This window comes from Macadamia integrifolia, chromosome 3 (genome assembly GCF_013358625.1).
Source record: "Macadamia integrifolia cultivar HAES 741 chromosome 3, SCU_Mint_v3, whole genome shotgun sequence".
In the NCBI taxonomy this organism is placed as follows: Eukaryota; Viridiplantae; Streptophyta; class Magnoliopsida; order Proteales; family Proteaceae; genus Macadamia; species Macadamia integrifolia.
Window position 1 is genome coordinate 12,563,040 of NC_056559.1, and position 14,109 is coordinate 12,577,148.

The 14,109-nt window shown below is 39.9% G+C and overlaps 3 protein-coding genes across 3 annotated transcripts; all 3 read right to left on the reverse strand.

The window, feature by feature from the left end:
• Positions 1-239: 239 nt before the first annotated feature.
• LOC122072762 (E3 ubiquitin-protein ligase CIP8-like) lies at positions 240-1,649 on the reverse strand. Its single transcript, XM_042637163.1, has one exon. The coding sequence runs from the start codon at positions 1,560-1,562 to the stop codon at positions 465-467; it is 1,098 nt and encodes a 365-aa protein (XP_042493097.1). The 5' UTR covers positions 1,563-1,649; the 3' UTR covers positions 240-464.
• Positions 1,650-6,956: 5,307 nt separating this feature from the next.
• On the reverse strand, positions 6,957-8,525 carry LOC122074650. The gene is made up of 2 exons (XM_042639568.1): positions 7,390-8,525; positions 6,957-7,226 (listed from the first exon to the last, which is right to left on the reverse strand). The coding sequence occupies exons 1-2, from the start codon at positions 7,663-7,665 to the stop codon at positions 7,146-7,148; spliced, it is 357 nt and encodes a 118-aa protein (XP_042495502.1). The 5' UTR covers positions 7,666-8,525; the 3' UTR covers positions 6,957-7,145.
• A 2,116-nt stretch (positions 8,526-10,641) lies between these two features.
• Positions 10,642-13,574, reverse strand: LOC122072811. The gene is made up of 2 exons (XM_042637223.1): positions 13,206-13,574; positions 10,642-11,053 (listed from the first exon to the last, which is right to left on the reverse strand). The coding sequence occupies exons 1-2, from the start codon at positions 13,317-13,319 to the stop codon at positions 10,790-10,792; spliced, it is 378 nt and encodes a 125-aa protein (XP_042493157.1). The 5' UTR covers positions 13,320-13,574; the 3' UTR covers positions 10,642-10,789.
• Positions 13,575-14,109: the final 535 nt, after the last annotated feature.

The window sequence follows — 14,109 nt, forward strand, 5'->3', positions numbered from 1 at the left end:
AAAAAAGTTCAAAATTTTCTTTTGAATTGTTACTGTTGACAACTTCCAGACAAGATTATACACAGAGTAGAGACTATAGAGATTCCAGTTACTTGAAAAAAAGGACTAAGACAAGGACGAGCTCTTTCTAATGTATATTGCGCCTCCGTCAGCTCCAAACTCCAAAGGCATTCGCACCGAGAACCAGAAGGCAAAAGACACAACAAAAGAAAGAAAATTGGCAAAAGAAAAGTATAAGATGTTTTCAAAGTGTGTCCTTCCTTCAAGAATTATTATCAAACAGGGGAATTGAGATTTGAAGTGGAAATATTTATACATCAATAAGAAAATCAAACATATGGTTTCTGGATCTCTCTCCTTTCGTCCACCAAAAAACTTTGGAAAAGAGGGGAAAAAAAAGGAAAAGCAGAAGAAGAGAGAGAGAAAGGAAGCGAACAGGAGATATTGCAAACATACCGTATCCATTAACCAGATTCATTATTATTGCTACCGGAACCTGACGGTCCAACAGAGGCAATGGCCGTCGATCTCTTCTTTCTCTCCTCCTCATACTCGGGATCGTCCGTCGGCAGCTCAAATCTGCAGACAGGGCAAGAATTCCTCGACCCTAACCATGGCACAATGCAGTCCTCATGGTACCCATGCCCACACGGCAATTTCTTCGCTGTTTCACCAACTGGCACGGATTCCTTACAGATCGCGCACACCAAAACCTCCGCCTCCAGCGTAATTTGCAGAGTCTCTAACGCCGATACTGCCAATCTTGCCGCGGGTGGTGCCCCTCTCCTCACTCCACCATCGCTGTCTGCCAGGTTCTGCAACAACGACTCGTAACCCGCAGCATCTACATAATCCTCAGGATTCCCTATATAACCGTCCGATTCAGGTATTTCCACTCGCAATTCGATCGAGTTGTCTTCCAACCCCATCAGGATCTCGGACCAGTCCAAGATCCGATTCCGGTTCTCTCCGATCATGGCACGAGAAGCAAAATCCCTGATGCGGAGCCGAAGGATATCACGGCGCCTTCGACGGCGATCTCCCTCATTTTCCTCCCGATCGGGATCTTCGTCTTCTTCCTCCCCAATTTCATCATCATCTGAGCGATCTGCATCGATGTTGCTGAATTCAAGTTCGTCTTCATCATCTTCATCGTCGTTGTCCCATCCATCGAGCTCAATACGAAGGAAGTCATCGCCTTGGGGCGGAGTATCTGAGGCAGAATCCGGAGGCTGAGGCTGAGGAGGAGGAGCAGGAGGCGGCGCTTCTTCGTCACGCGAAGATTGAGCAATTAACCGTAAGACCTGAAGAAATTGTAGGCTAAAGGAGGGGTCTTCGCCGTGACGGTTAGCCGGAGGTGTTGGAGGCGACGCTGTAGGGGCGGAGGCGGCCGTTAAAGACTCGACGAAGCCATTCTGGCATTCGCAGCAGACCAGGTCGGTTATGTCTGTTAGGGTTTCGACGGAGACTCGCTTGTTGCAGTGGTAGCACCAGTATTGTGAAGGAGGCTGCTGCTGTTGCTGCGGATCCGATACGGTTGGCTGAGGTGGGGTGTCGGCCATGGCTTTTTATGGAGAAATGGCCGAGAAAATACAAGAGAGAGACTGAACGAGAAGAGAGCGAGAAACGGAGGACCTGTCTACCTTTGACGTGTTGTTTTATATAGTCATATCGTGGCATCGTATTGTGACCGAAGCGAGGACGAAATTTCTAACCTTCTGATAAAGGTATCATGTGGGACCACATCCCTTGTCAGCCACGTATCATTTTAGGCTTTGGAAGACGAAAATTTCATACTCCCAATGGGAATGTTCCTTTTCCTAATTCCCTTTACATGAGCTACTAGTCAAGATAAAAGCTGCATTTTTATACACCATCGATTCGGCAATCGACGGTTTTTTTGATCTATACTGATGGGAGAGAACGAAAGGTGTGGGGTCATAGTTACTGCGCGGCATGTCTAGAAAAGTTAATCAATCATCATAATGACTCCATCGGTCCACTGACTCCACTCTATACCTATTGATCTCGGGTTTAATTTTGACCGTCCGATCAACGAATAATCTTGATCTAAGAGCGAAAACCAAACAGTAATCTTTTCCAAAAAGCAGCTTCTTAGTTATCTTGATTAGCTGCGGATAACGATGAAAATAGGGTAAAAGCATGGATTTTAAAAAAAGGAATCGGAGATGGAATGGGGCACAGCCGATTCTGATTCAACTTGGCCGGAATCGGTTGGAAACAATCAGAATTAACTAAATAAATGCTAAAATCGGAGTGGATCATCTGGAATCAGTTGGATCAGTCACAGTCGATGCTTCTCCAATCAGATTCCCACTTTTCAAAACCATGGGGTGAAGCCACTTAGAAAAGGGACAATGGCTAATGGATTAGAAAAAAAATCCTTTGGGTTAGTCAACTTGATCATCAACTCGGGTGATCTACCGAGTCAGAATTACAATCCTTTGAGGACAAGTCAGAGTAAGAATTAACACCGTGAGCAATCCATTTTTGAGTGGATCTACCAATTCCCAAGTCTCGTGAAGTTATGAACTACTCTTACAGTAATTTTTTTTTCCCCTACTCCTACAAGGCTACAATAGATTAACACCTTATGATTTAGGACCTCTTTTATGTGTCTCTGCCCTTTCCAGCCCATCTTGATTAAGAAACCTTTACTATTTTTTTATTTTTATTCTGGTGAACTTAAAAAATCAATTAAAAGTTATGAAAAGAAATTGAGAACATTGTTTGCGATCATAGCATTCATTTTCCTACATCTAACGCAGTTAGTTAGGATATAAACTAAACTTATTACAAGCCATTTAATTTTTTAAAACAGCAACAAACTTATTCTCATCCCAACTTAATAGGGTTGATTACATGGATTTATACAAAATAAAATAAAAAATGTCCAAACATGAGTGGAGTGGGAGGGGGGGGGGGATGAGAGATGAGAGATGAGAGATGAGAAAAGAAATCTGAGAGTAAGAGGGAAGATGCATAGCCCAGAAGTTAGGAAAGTCTCAGTTAAATGGGGTCGGCTATATGGATCCTTGCTCTCTAAAAGGTTATATCCAAGGTCATGGTGGATCTGATCACTCTCTTTACTAGGGCGTCCTTAGGCTTCCATTGATTATGACCATACCATTTCAAACGATTTTCAGGGAGTTTGTCATTGATCGGGTCCACTCCCAAAACAAATCTAATATGCTCATTCCGTATTTTATCATTCCTAATTTTATTGTAGATTCATCTTAACATTCTTATCTCAGCTACACATAGTTTCTCAATATGACTCTTCTTTACTGCCCAACATTCAACCCCATACATCATTGTTGGATGCACAACAGTTTTATAGAATTTTCTCTTAAGTTTTAATGGGATACGTTGATTACATAGGACTTCGGATGTTCATCTCCGCTTCATTCATCCACTTTAATTCTCTGTGAGATATTGAGATATCATCATCTATATAACACTTTCTTTATTTATGGTAGATCCCAAGTATTTAAAACAGTCATTTTGAGGAATATCTGTCCCATCAATTCTCATCATATCATTATCCAACATAAAGTGACTAAAATTATACTTAACATACTCTGTTTAAAACCTCTTCTTTCCAATTTTGATTTCTAAAGCTCCAACTTAGTATTAGATCTCGCATTAGTCTCATCCATTAAAACGATGTCATCTGCAAAGAGCATACACCAGAGGACCTCATCTAATATGTTTTTGGTTAATTCATCCATGATAAACACAAACAGAATAAGAGCTTAGGGCCGATCCTTGATATAATCCAATCGTATTGGAAATTCCTTGCCTTGACTGCTATAGATCTCACTCTAGTCACCACGCTTACATACATGTCCTTGATTATATCCACATATGTACTTGACACCTCCCTCTTTACCAGGACCTAAATCTCTAGAAACTCTGTCATATACCTTTGTAAGTCAATAAAGATCATGTGGAGATCCTTCTTATGGACTCCATTTTTTTAAACAAATATGTCCCAAAGAGTTTGCAGAGGATTGCACGTCATGAAGATTTGTATGTAGTTCCCAAGGCCAAGGGTGCTTCATGGGGTTGGAGAGTCAGTTTATTATCTACAATGACTCGGTCTATCATCATACGCTTTGGAATCCAAGAGAAATTGCTCTATCATTTTTTTTTTTTTTAATAATCAACATGAAAAAGAAAGAGAATTTATCGTTTTTTACATATAATAAACAGGATTTCATAACTACAACTTTATATGCTGAACTTCTCAAAAACTCATAGACCTCAGTTGTTGGTTGGACTTCAATTTGTAAAAAAGCTTTGATAGAGAATGCACACAAAAAATAGAGGATAAAGACCAAGGCCATGCTTCTTGAATAAGTTATGGAATCATCTTTGGTAAACTTTGCGAGTTTGTCCAAACAGTTTATATTGTCCATCCCAATTGTAATGTTTTCTTAAGGCCTCGCCATGTACTTCTAGCCAAGACTTCCACTTTCTATCCTGCCATCAGAATTGTGCATTCCACCAAAATAAGATGCCTTGGACCAAAAAACCATAGGCCTATCTTTCGCAAATTATTAATATAGGAAAATATAAATTGGGTGAAGATGGAGAAAATTGCTAAGATAGATCAACAATATATGGATATTGAATAATAGTAGTAGTCCATGTGGAGTCATTGAATTCAAATCAGCAATCCAATGGTTTACATGTGTTAAAATTGAGAGTGGGTTTGGCTCATCATTCCTCTGAAACCATAGAAAATATAAAGTAATAGTCATTGGAATTGGAATTGGAATTGCTTGTTAGAAAGACAAATTGTTTCACAGCTTGCTTCTTTTGTGGTAGGGTCAAAGCTGCCATTTGAAATGAAAATGAGTGGTCTTGGGTGGAGAGATTTAGATTGAAATTAAGGGATGTGGTGTCATGAAAGGATGTGGCGATGGATTGGGGGTGGATTGGTTGTGCTGGTGAGTAGTTTCTGATCCCGTTCCTATTGGAGACCAATTGGTGGGGGTTGGCTTCATACGGAAGATGGTGTTGTTCCTAGTAATCATCAAAAAGGAAAATGTTTGGTTCAGAACCCCAAGGATCCCACTTTGTTTCTTTTTCCATGCTGTAGAGCCTGCAACGATATTCAATCTTGATAAACTGGTTTACGTTGGAAAGAGAAGGGAGATCTCCCTTTAAGATTTTCCAAAGGAACTAATCATATTTAGAATGGGTGAGTTTCCAAATATCTTCCAGATTAGGATTTGAGTTAACCTTGGTGAGGGCGGAGGTTGTGGCTTTGGTGGATAGGATTGCTGATTTTGTGGAGGGGGAAAAAAAGAAATCCTGATGAGGATTGAGACTTGGGGATATTTATAATTGTGGTGGCAATATCTGGGAGGAACAGGGAGAAGATGAGGAGACTATTAATTCAGCATAAAAGTTTACTTTAAACGCTTTCAATGAGTAGCTGTACAGTTCATTCTCCTTAACAAAGATTTAATGTTTGGATAAGGGTGAGGTATTCATCATCAACAAAATGTTGAGATTGAGAAGATGAGATGACAAATATACTTTAAATAAATAGGAAAAAAAAAAAAAACTATCATACAGCAGTTTGTGGAAAGATCCAGGTGCCCCTGCCACAACTGGGGTATTTTCACTCCCTGCTATGTCTCAAGTGTTCTTACGCCAGATCGTCAGTTTCCCTGCCTAAATATATGCTTAGTTGAGATGTTTAAGATCATGGAAGACAAGGCTATGTTTGGTATGATTTTTTAAAATGCATTATCAATTTAGAACACAGCATAAATAAGAGAAGAAAAGAAAAAAAAAAGGTGAAACTTTCTTGAAAGGGAGCTGACTGTGATAAGTATATCAAGGTGATCGAATATAGTAGTGTCAATCAGTTTGTTTGGACCGATTTTGTTTCGATTTTATCAGTTTTGGTGTGAGAATGAGTAAACCCAAAACATGATCCAATAAGGTATATCGGTCTTAGTTCAATTTTAGTTTGGTTTTGATTCGGTTTTAATTTATTTTTTATTTCCCTATCTGTGTGCTATGGGGTTAGTTTCAGTTTCTTATGTTGAGGACCACTTGCATAAACTAGAGCCTAGAGAGTCTCAATTCTGTGCACTTCTGTTACTTGTTCTCATCATCAGCAATAAAGCGAGTGACCACAGCGATGGAAGGGATTCCTTGTGTTAGAATGATGGAAATGGGTTGTACATCCATGATTGCTTTCTCATAGAAGTTTACTTTGGCATTCTTCAACATTGGGGGAAAATATTAGAAATAGGGATGAAATGGGAACTAGGGATTGGAGTCTGTTTTCAATGAAAAAAGAAATCTCAATTAAGCAATTTCGATAGGTTGATGTCAGTTTTACTCGATTTGATTTGGTGCCTGGTTATTTTGAGTTTTGGTTTGGTCCAATTTGTTTCTGGATTGCACCAAAACATGATCCAATAAGTAATATCGATTTTGATTTGTTTTGATACCAATCAATTTCGATTGGCCTAAATTGGTCCCCGTTATGGCACGGTTGGCACCCCTACCTAAACATATCTAAACATATCCAACGTAACAAAATGAGATGAATGCTTAATATCCTAGATCTCCTGTTTAAATGTAAAATTTCAATCTTAATTTGGTTCCTCAAATGGAAAATTAAATTTTAAGTAAAAATTAAGTGATGGATAGGCATGCCACTCGCATGTTACAACCTAATAAGTCACTCACATGCCGTAAACTAACAAGTAACACCAATAGGGGTGCAAGATGATTTCAATTGCTGTAGTATGTGGGCCATGTGCCTAACCTTTTCTCATTAAAACCATTGAATAATTCACAATATTAGTAAAACTATTATAAATACACATTAATATACATGTGAATACCTTATCAAGAAAAACATACATGAGATTACATGCCAAAGATATTTAACAAAATTAGTCTTAAAAATTGTCACGTGACAAATCCAAAATATATAATATTTTATTAGATATTCAGGCTCGCTATGATTGATACAAAACTAGAGTTGCACTCTTCTATATATATATATTTTCTATGCACAACAATTCTCAATACAAATAATTACATTTAAAAAGAAAAAAAAAAAAAAAAAAAGGGCATTGTCGTAGGGCTTAGGTGGAAGGCAAGCACAGGAAGAAGGCAGCAGCAGTTATCCACAGCAAAAAGCCGAGAGGTTCTCCTGAGATTTGAACCTTGAATCCAAAAGTTGGAAAAAAAAAATAATAATAATAATAATAATAAAAAAAGGGAAAAAGTCCGCAGCGACTCCGCGTTGGAACCTGAATTCTCCTCTACAGTAGAAATTTGCAGAGACGGAGGGAGAGATTAGGGCTGATGAGGGAGGTGGAAGCGGACCTGAGACATAGGCGATCTAACAGCAACACCGTGCCAGCAGATTCCCCCTCGACACCTCTCCGCCGTCGGATCCCGACACAAGGCATGCGTGGCTTTCCTTGATACATCCCACGTCAGTGTCCCGGCGAGAACAGCTCCCATCACGATCGTCGACGACACCAGCACAAATCCTCCGGTGAAATCCCTTCCCGATATCACACCATAAGCTTTGATTCCCACAATCGCCACCAAATAAAGACTCGTCAGATTCGCAAGAACTGTATCTGAGATCCCCATCTCCCTCTCTTTCTCTCTCCCTAAGCCGGTGCCTGGTTTAAGGGAATTGAAGGAGAATCCCTTGGAAAGCGTGGTAGCTGCAATCCCAATTCCCAAGTCTATATGTATACGGGGATGGATGATGGTCGATGAATGAGCTTCTAATTTAATTTGCTTCTTGGGAATGTCGGGTATTGGGGTATCCTATATGAAATTATAATAGTGGAAGGTTAAGAATGGTGAATCCTAGAATCCAAATGTGCTCATCGCTCATCATCTTCTTTTCTTATTCCTTCTTTACCACTATGAGCTGTTCTGCTAACAGGGAAAGAAAATTAGGGGAAAAAAAAAAAAATAAATAAAATAAAACTTTAGTACTTCCTTTAGAATTGGGGAAGGGGAAAGGGTAAGGTAGATGTATCGTCCATTATTCCATACATGTCTTCATCGAGGACACCGTAGGTTCGCCGACGTCTATTTATGTGACACGTGTCACGCGTGTCCTTCATGTTGCAGACGTGGCAGCAGTAGAGATACCTCCCATTCTGCATACGGTGGGCGGAATTTGAAGAATTCTAATGGCAGCCAGGCTGTGCGTGACAATTACGTGTAATGGCTGGGTCCCGCTAACTTCAACAATCGAGTCCGAAATTACCTTCATGCCTCTATTTTGGAAAATCTTTTAATTGTGGACTTTTTCCCACTGTTCTTATGCCAGAGAAGTGAGATTTTCAAATAATAATTAAAAAAAAAAAAAGGGTCTTTTGTAGTACAGTACCAGAATACTCCTTCAATGCAATATGAAAACTCCAAATGACATTTTTTGGAATCCAATTATGCCTCCCGATAGATTTGGCATCTTCTTCAATTCTTAATTGTTCAATTCTCTTGGCATTCGTGACGCTTGTAGGTTGAAATTTGAGATATTCAGATGGAGTGAATTCTAAAAACTTCCGCAATAATTGAATTTTAACAATGTACACATGTTGTGTCCATGGAGAGAATTAAACAAGAATTGAACGATTGGAATTAGAGAGGAGGCAAATATAACATATACAAATTTCTTTTTTAAGTTTTGAAATTTCATTTCCTTTCTCTCTAATTCTCCTTGGAATCAAAAGAAATCCCGATAGATCCGGCATCTCTTTCAGATTATAGGTGTTTTCATTGTGGAAGAGGGTGGCTCTACCTTTGCTCTTTCCTTTTTTTTTTTTAATAAAAAATTCTTCAAAAGATGACTTCAAAGGAAAGAATGTGGGGATTCAATTCTTCTCCTGAACGCCCATCGCCCAGGTCGGCCCATAAGTACCCGATGAGCGTCATATGTCCAAACGAAGATTCAACACTTTGAAAAAAGGCACGACGAATGAGGTGCAGATAGATACACGAAAAGTGAAGCGCTGAGAACCGTTGAATTCTCACTTGGGCATGTGGTGCTCATCCAGGTAACTATGGATAAGACCTGGACGATGGAAGCTCAAGAGAGGAGCCGGATCCCCCTTAGGCTATTTGTAACCAGTTAGATTCCATATATTTTTTTTGGGAGGTCTTTACTTTAATTTCTTGGGGAATTACTCGAAAAAGCGTTATACATTATAGGGACTAATCTATTGCTCTCCTCAACTAAGCTTGCATGGAGACTCCCTATCTAGGAAATTTTCAAACAAATGATTTTGGTTTGGCCGTAACGCTCTTAGGAAGACGTTGATGGGCAACTAGGATTTGGAGTGAGACATGAGGCCGACAGGATGAGTTGACAGTAACCAATCACATCACCACCGGATTCACCACCATCCAACCATGTGGGTTCAATTGGAGCCGCCCCACTACCTAGATATATACAACCGCCGAACGAATGGTTTTGATGATCCGAAGAGGATATGATCATAGAAATCAAGGTCTCACAGACTCTCCCCACCTCTCCTCCATCTCTGTAATGCCTTATTCCTGAACCCAAGCTGAGACATGTAGACTCAAATCTGATTGCAAGAGAAACAAAAAGAAAAGGAAGTTACGAGAACGAATCAATAACAACTCAACCTTATTCCAACTAAATGTTCACCCCGCAGGTCTTAAGCAGCGATTTCCTACTGCTTCAGTATGGGGGTTAGTTTTGGATGATCGAGTTTGTTCCGAAGCAAAATTGTAAGAGTGCCATCTACTCTTTAATTGAAGCAGCACATTGATATATAGTCAGATGTGCCCATAGTAGTTGAAGGTGCCACTTGACACTCATCTTCTGAAGCCATAAGAGGGGTCAACAACAAAGCACTGTTTTCTTAGACTTGGTACTAATTTGTCCATCTGAAGGTGGGTATCACATCGGTGGATCATGGATGCCAAAGACTCTTAAAACTACAATTCTACATCCAAATGTAAAATGAAACAAAGGATGCATGTTAGATAAGCATACGCTATAAAAAATTAGTTTCGTTAGGACTACAATAGTACATATTTTGATTCACTCCACTAGTTACCAAAACCTTTCTCATCCCTAATTTTCTTAACAATTCCTATGCATATAAAACAACTGAGCTAAATCATGTTGCCCCCATAGATTTCAAAGTTCCAACTCCATTCTGAAACTGGCTCCTTCAAGAGTCATGGGCTTAAGTTTTAAGCTACCTCCCAATCCTATGCCAGCACCTCTGGCAACCGGGAATCCGGTATGCAAGGTTGATGAAGAGATGCAACAGCTTCCCTAGATCAACTTTAACAGAATTAGTGTCCCAGAGATTTTACTAAGCACCTGTAATAGCTGGGGAAGTCAGCCATGCATGCATCAAAAGCGTGCCTCTGGTGCAGTATGCACATTCCCCATGAGTGAATGAAAATACAGAAAAATCAAATTGGAATAATGTGAGAAAAGTATCTAAAATTCCAAATTGTGATAACACGACTATAACTATCTGATATTTCAAGCACTCAACAGGTCTGGTCTCTAAGCTAAACTGACCACTTCAGACCACCTATAATCAATGGAATTGCTGCCCAAGATGGGAGAAAAAAACTTGTTTATTTATTTGCAATGAACAAAAACCATAGTCAAGATTGTACAAGGTATCAGTATGCACAATTCAAGAAGGCTGTGTTTCAACTTCAGAAAGCAAGGAGAGAGGTGAAACAGCCCATGAGATCAAGTTACCTATACAATCAGTGGAGTTCTGGTGGCAAGAGTTGGTCTACTGTTCCTACAGATGGGGAGGTGGACATAAACTTCATGCACATCCTGTTTACAAACCTCCCCCCGGTCCCTATCTATGGCATAGCACACGTATATGGTGTCAATCACATTATCCAGCACATGAACAAAGAAGCCCAGCACCGCAATGACCAAAACCCATGCAAGAACTGACACAAAGTACGCGTCCACTCCAAGTTTGCTGACAGCATTCAAAATGGCCCAAACCTGATCACATACATTTCCATATTAAAAGAATGCAAACATCATGACAAGAAATTTAAAAAGAAAAAAAATCCAAAACCTGTTAGATATATTTGCAATGGGAGCTAAAATTCCTACAGTTAAGGACTAAGTAAAAAAATTCAAGACGAGATTTACTATGGGCTGTCTAATTAGATTCCCACTAAACTCAAACTCCAATTTGAGGGGGTTTCAATTCCTATCAGTCACAAGAAAATTAAATCAGAAAACTAACACACTAACTGCCACAATCCCTAATTTGCATCACCAGATCCAATGTAAATCAGGTATTTGATGGCAGTTTGGATTCTCAAGTAACCAACCAGGTGCTAAGGAGAGATTCAGGAAGATATTAAACTTACTAGGATACAAGCCAATGAAATTTAAAATAAGGAAAATTTATAGCACCACCCCCTAGAGAATGCCACAATTATAAGAACACCCCCTCTGTTTCACCAAATTAGACTCAGACCCCATACCGTCATATGCTGATGTCAGCTACTATATTTTATTTTAAATACCAAAATGCCTTTACTAAATATGAAATACCTAAAATACCCATGTAATAAGTTGCTATTTCTTTCTCCCAAATCGATAGATTTGGACCACCGGCGATTGTTCAGGGCACCGGAGATCATGGTTGTGGGTCTTGTGGCCGAGGCCGTGGTTGGCCAAGAAGGGGCAGAAATCATCGTAGATTGGATAGGCAGAGCAGTTAGTGAGGAGATCCAGGTTGAATCGAGATGGGAGCTTCTGGATGTGGACCCATCTCCCCTCACATTCGGATTTGCCACTCTCCGATTCCGATTCAAGATGTGCAGCCCCTGAAGCAGCGGCGGTGGCGTGATTGATAGAGAAGAAAAGGAAGAAGAAAGGAGTGAGAGTGAGAGTGGCGATAGTGATGGATTTGCAGAGTGGCATGGTGGGTTAGGGAGAACTCGTAATCCTGTAACTCACATCACAACACCAATTGGGATTGGGGACTTGGGGTCTGGAAAGCAGTGGCACACACAACCGTGAAGGCAGAAACCACCACCACCCTCTCTTATCCGAAAGAAAAATGGAAAAAAAAGATGGCCTGGATCTGTTACAGCAAGTTTTCTCCTAAAGTTCCCTTTTTCGAGGCCCAAAATCCAGAAGTTTCAGATCTCCCAACCAGCAGGCAGAACTGAAGAAATTTTGAGGTTTTGTTCCCCCCAATAGGATCTTCCTTCGATCCAACTATCAAACTCATTTGAGCTTTGGTTTGCAAGTTACAGGTTTCCCTAATTGTGGCACAGTCTGTATTTGAATTCTTACCTGTGTTTCTGTCTTTAAAAAAAAAAAAAAAAAAGCCAAAACAGCATCTTAACTCTAAACCAGAGAAGAAAGAGCCTTAGGATTAGGACTTAGGACCTCAGAGAAGACTGCAACAGCAGTCAGACAATATCAATATATATATGTGAAAGCGTTATCAAAGAAAAAAAAAAAAATTCAAGTCAAATGAATTCGCTGGACTGTTCGTGCTCGATTGGAGACGCATGTAACCAAAGAAACTGGAGTACTGGAGAGGGAAAGGGAAGATGGAAAAAGGAAGGAAGAAGGAAGGTGAGTATAGGTAGCGGTGAAGATGAATTGGATTAAAACATGAGTTTTAATGACAAGGGTAAAACAGTCATTTTATCTCTTCACTTAACAGTGACTGACGGTAGGGGGCCTGAGTCTAATTTGGTGAAACAGAGGGGGTGTTCTTATAATTGTGGCCTTCTCTAGGGGGTGGCACTGTAAATTTCCCTTAAAATAAAAAGCACCTATGTTTTTTTCTCCCACCTGGTGACTATATCAAAATAAGTGGATATTGAAATCATCAAGCTTTGACAGATTGCACAAGATCTGTCAAGTCTAAGCAGTTACTTTGGAGAAATTGACCTGGTGGAATATGATAGTAACCACATCATCAGTACACCCAACTAGTGAAGCACTATCAAGTTTGTTTCTCAAATGTCCAGAAAAGCATGATTCATCAGATGGTTACTATCATCCTTTTGGTTCAATTACGTCAATTAGATATCGAACACTGGCAGGTTGAATGGGCTACGATCCACCAAATAATAATACACCATTAATCACAGAAATAAAATGATGTAGGTTGACTCACCACAATTGCATATACTGCTGAGAGGACGAAGATGATTCCAGCCAGGATACGTGTGGAGACTGTCTCCACAAAAACAGCTGAAAGAAGATTACGTCTCAGAAGCTCATATGTCATTTTAGCGGAAGTACAGTAACATTCACCAGTTATTGCAGCAAAGTTGATCGTGAACTTGTTTAGGAAATCAATTGCTGACAGTAAAGCATTAACACAGCAGCGAAGTATTATGCTCACTATCCCAGTAACATCTTCTCGCCTTGCACTGTCAACAGCCGCACGCACAACACGGACCACACAGATAAGTAAGCCCGAGAAGCATACAGTGCCAAAGGAGGGGCCAAAAGCATTCCTGCAAATTTAGAACAGGCCAAAAGGTTACTAATAACAGATCAGGTCTGTTACACTCATAAAACTACAGAAAAGGCCAAGTCAATTTTTTCTCAACATGAAAAAGTTATCAAGCTGGAAAACATGAAATAACCAGATTTCGAAACTAAAAGAAAATATATTTGCAGCACATACCCATAATATTCTAGAGATAATGCCCTTTGGAGTCTCAAAGCTCCTTGGAACACTGAGGGCTGACAAATTAGCCATAACCATGTTGAAAAGAAAGATATAATATTAAGGGAAAATTGCAAGCTATTTCCTCCACCGATATGTACTCATGACAGTGTGGAATTACAAGGGAGAAAGGGGGGAAGTAACATTATCAATCTAATAGGAGGGCTTTCAATTACAAACTGGCAATAATTATACACATGCGAAAGCTGCTTACATGCACATGTCTGGAATGACTGGTCAGATCATGAAGATGATGGCCTACTTATGGTTCCCTCATGTCACACCCTGACTCAACTACGTAGGCCCAGGAGAGAGAAAATGATGAATGTAACAATATCAAGAG

What these genes read in the sequence shown, in the direction of transcription:
- LOC122072762 (XM_042637163.1), bottom strand. Translation starts at nt 1,562, where the DNA reads ATGGCCGACACCCCACCTCAGCCAACCGTATCGGATCCGCAGCAACAG.
- LOC122072811 (XM_042637223.1), bottom strand. Translation starts at nt 13,319, where the DNA reads ATGACATATGAGCTTCTGAGACGTAATCTTCTTTCAGCTGTTTTTGTG. An exon ending in CAGCAGTATATGCAATTGTG is followed by an intron (nt 11,054 to 13,205) that starts GTGAGTCAACCT and finishes GTATGTGATCAG; the next exon opens with GTTTGGGCCATTTTGAATGC.
- LOC122074650 (XM_042639568.1), bottom strand. Translation starts at nt 7,665, where the DNA reads ATGGGGATCTCAGATACAGTTCTTGCGAATCTGACGAGTCTTTATTTG. An exon ending in TTAGATCGCCTATGTCTCAG is followed by an intron (nt 7,227 to 7,389) that starts GTCCGCTTCCAC and finishes TTTGGATTCAAG; the next exon opens with GTTCAAATCTCAGGAGAACC.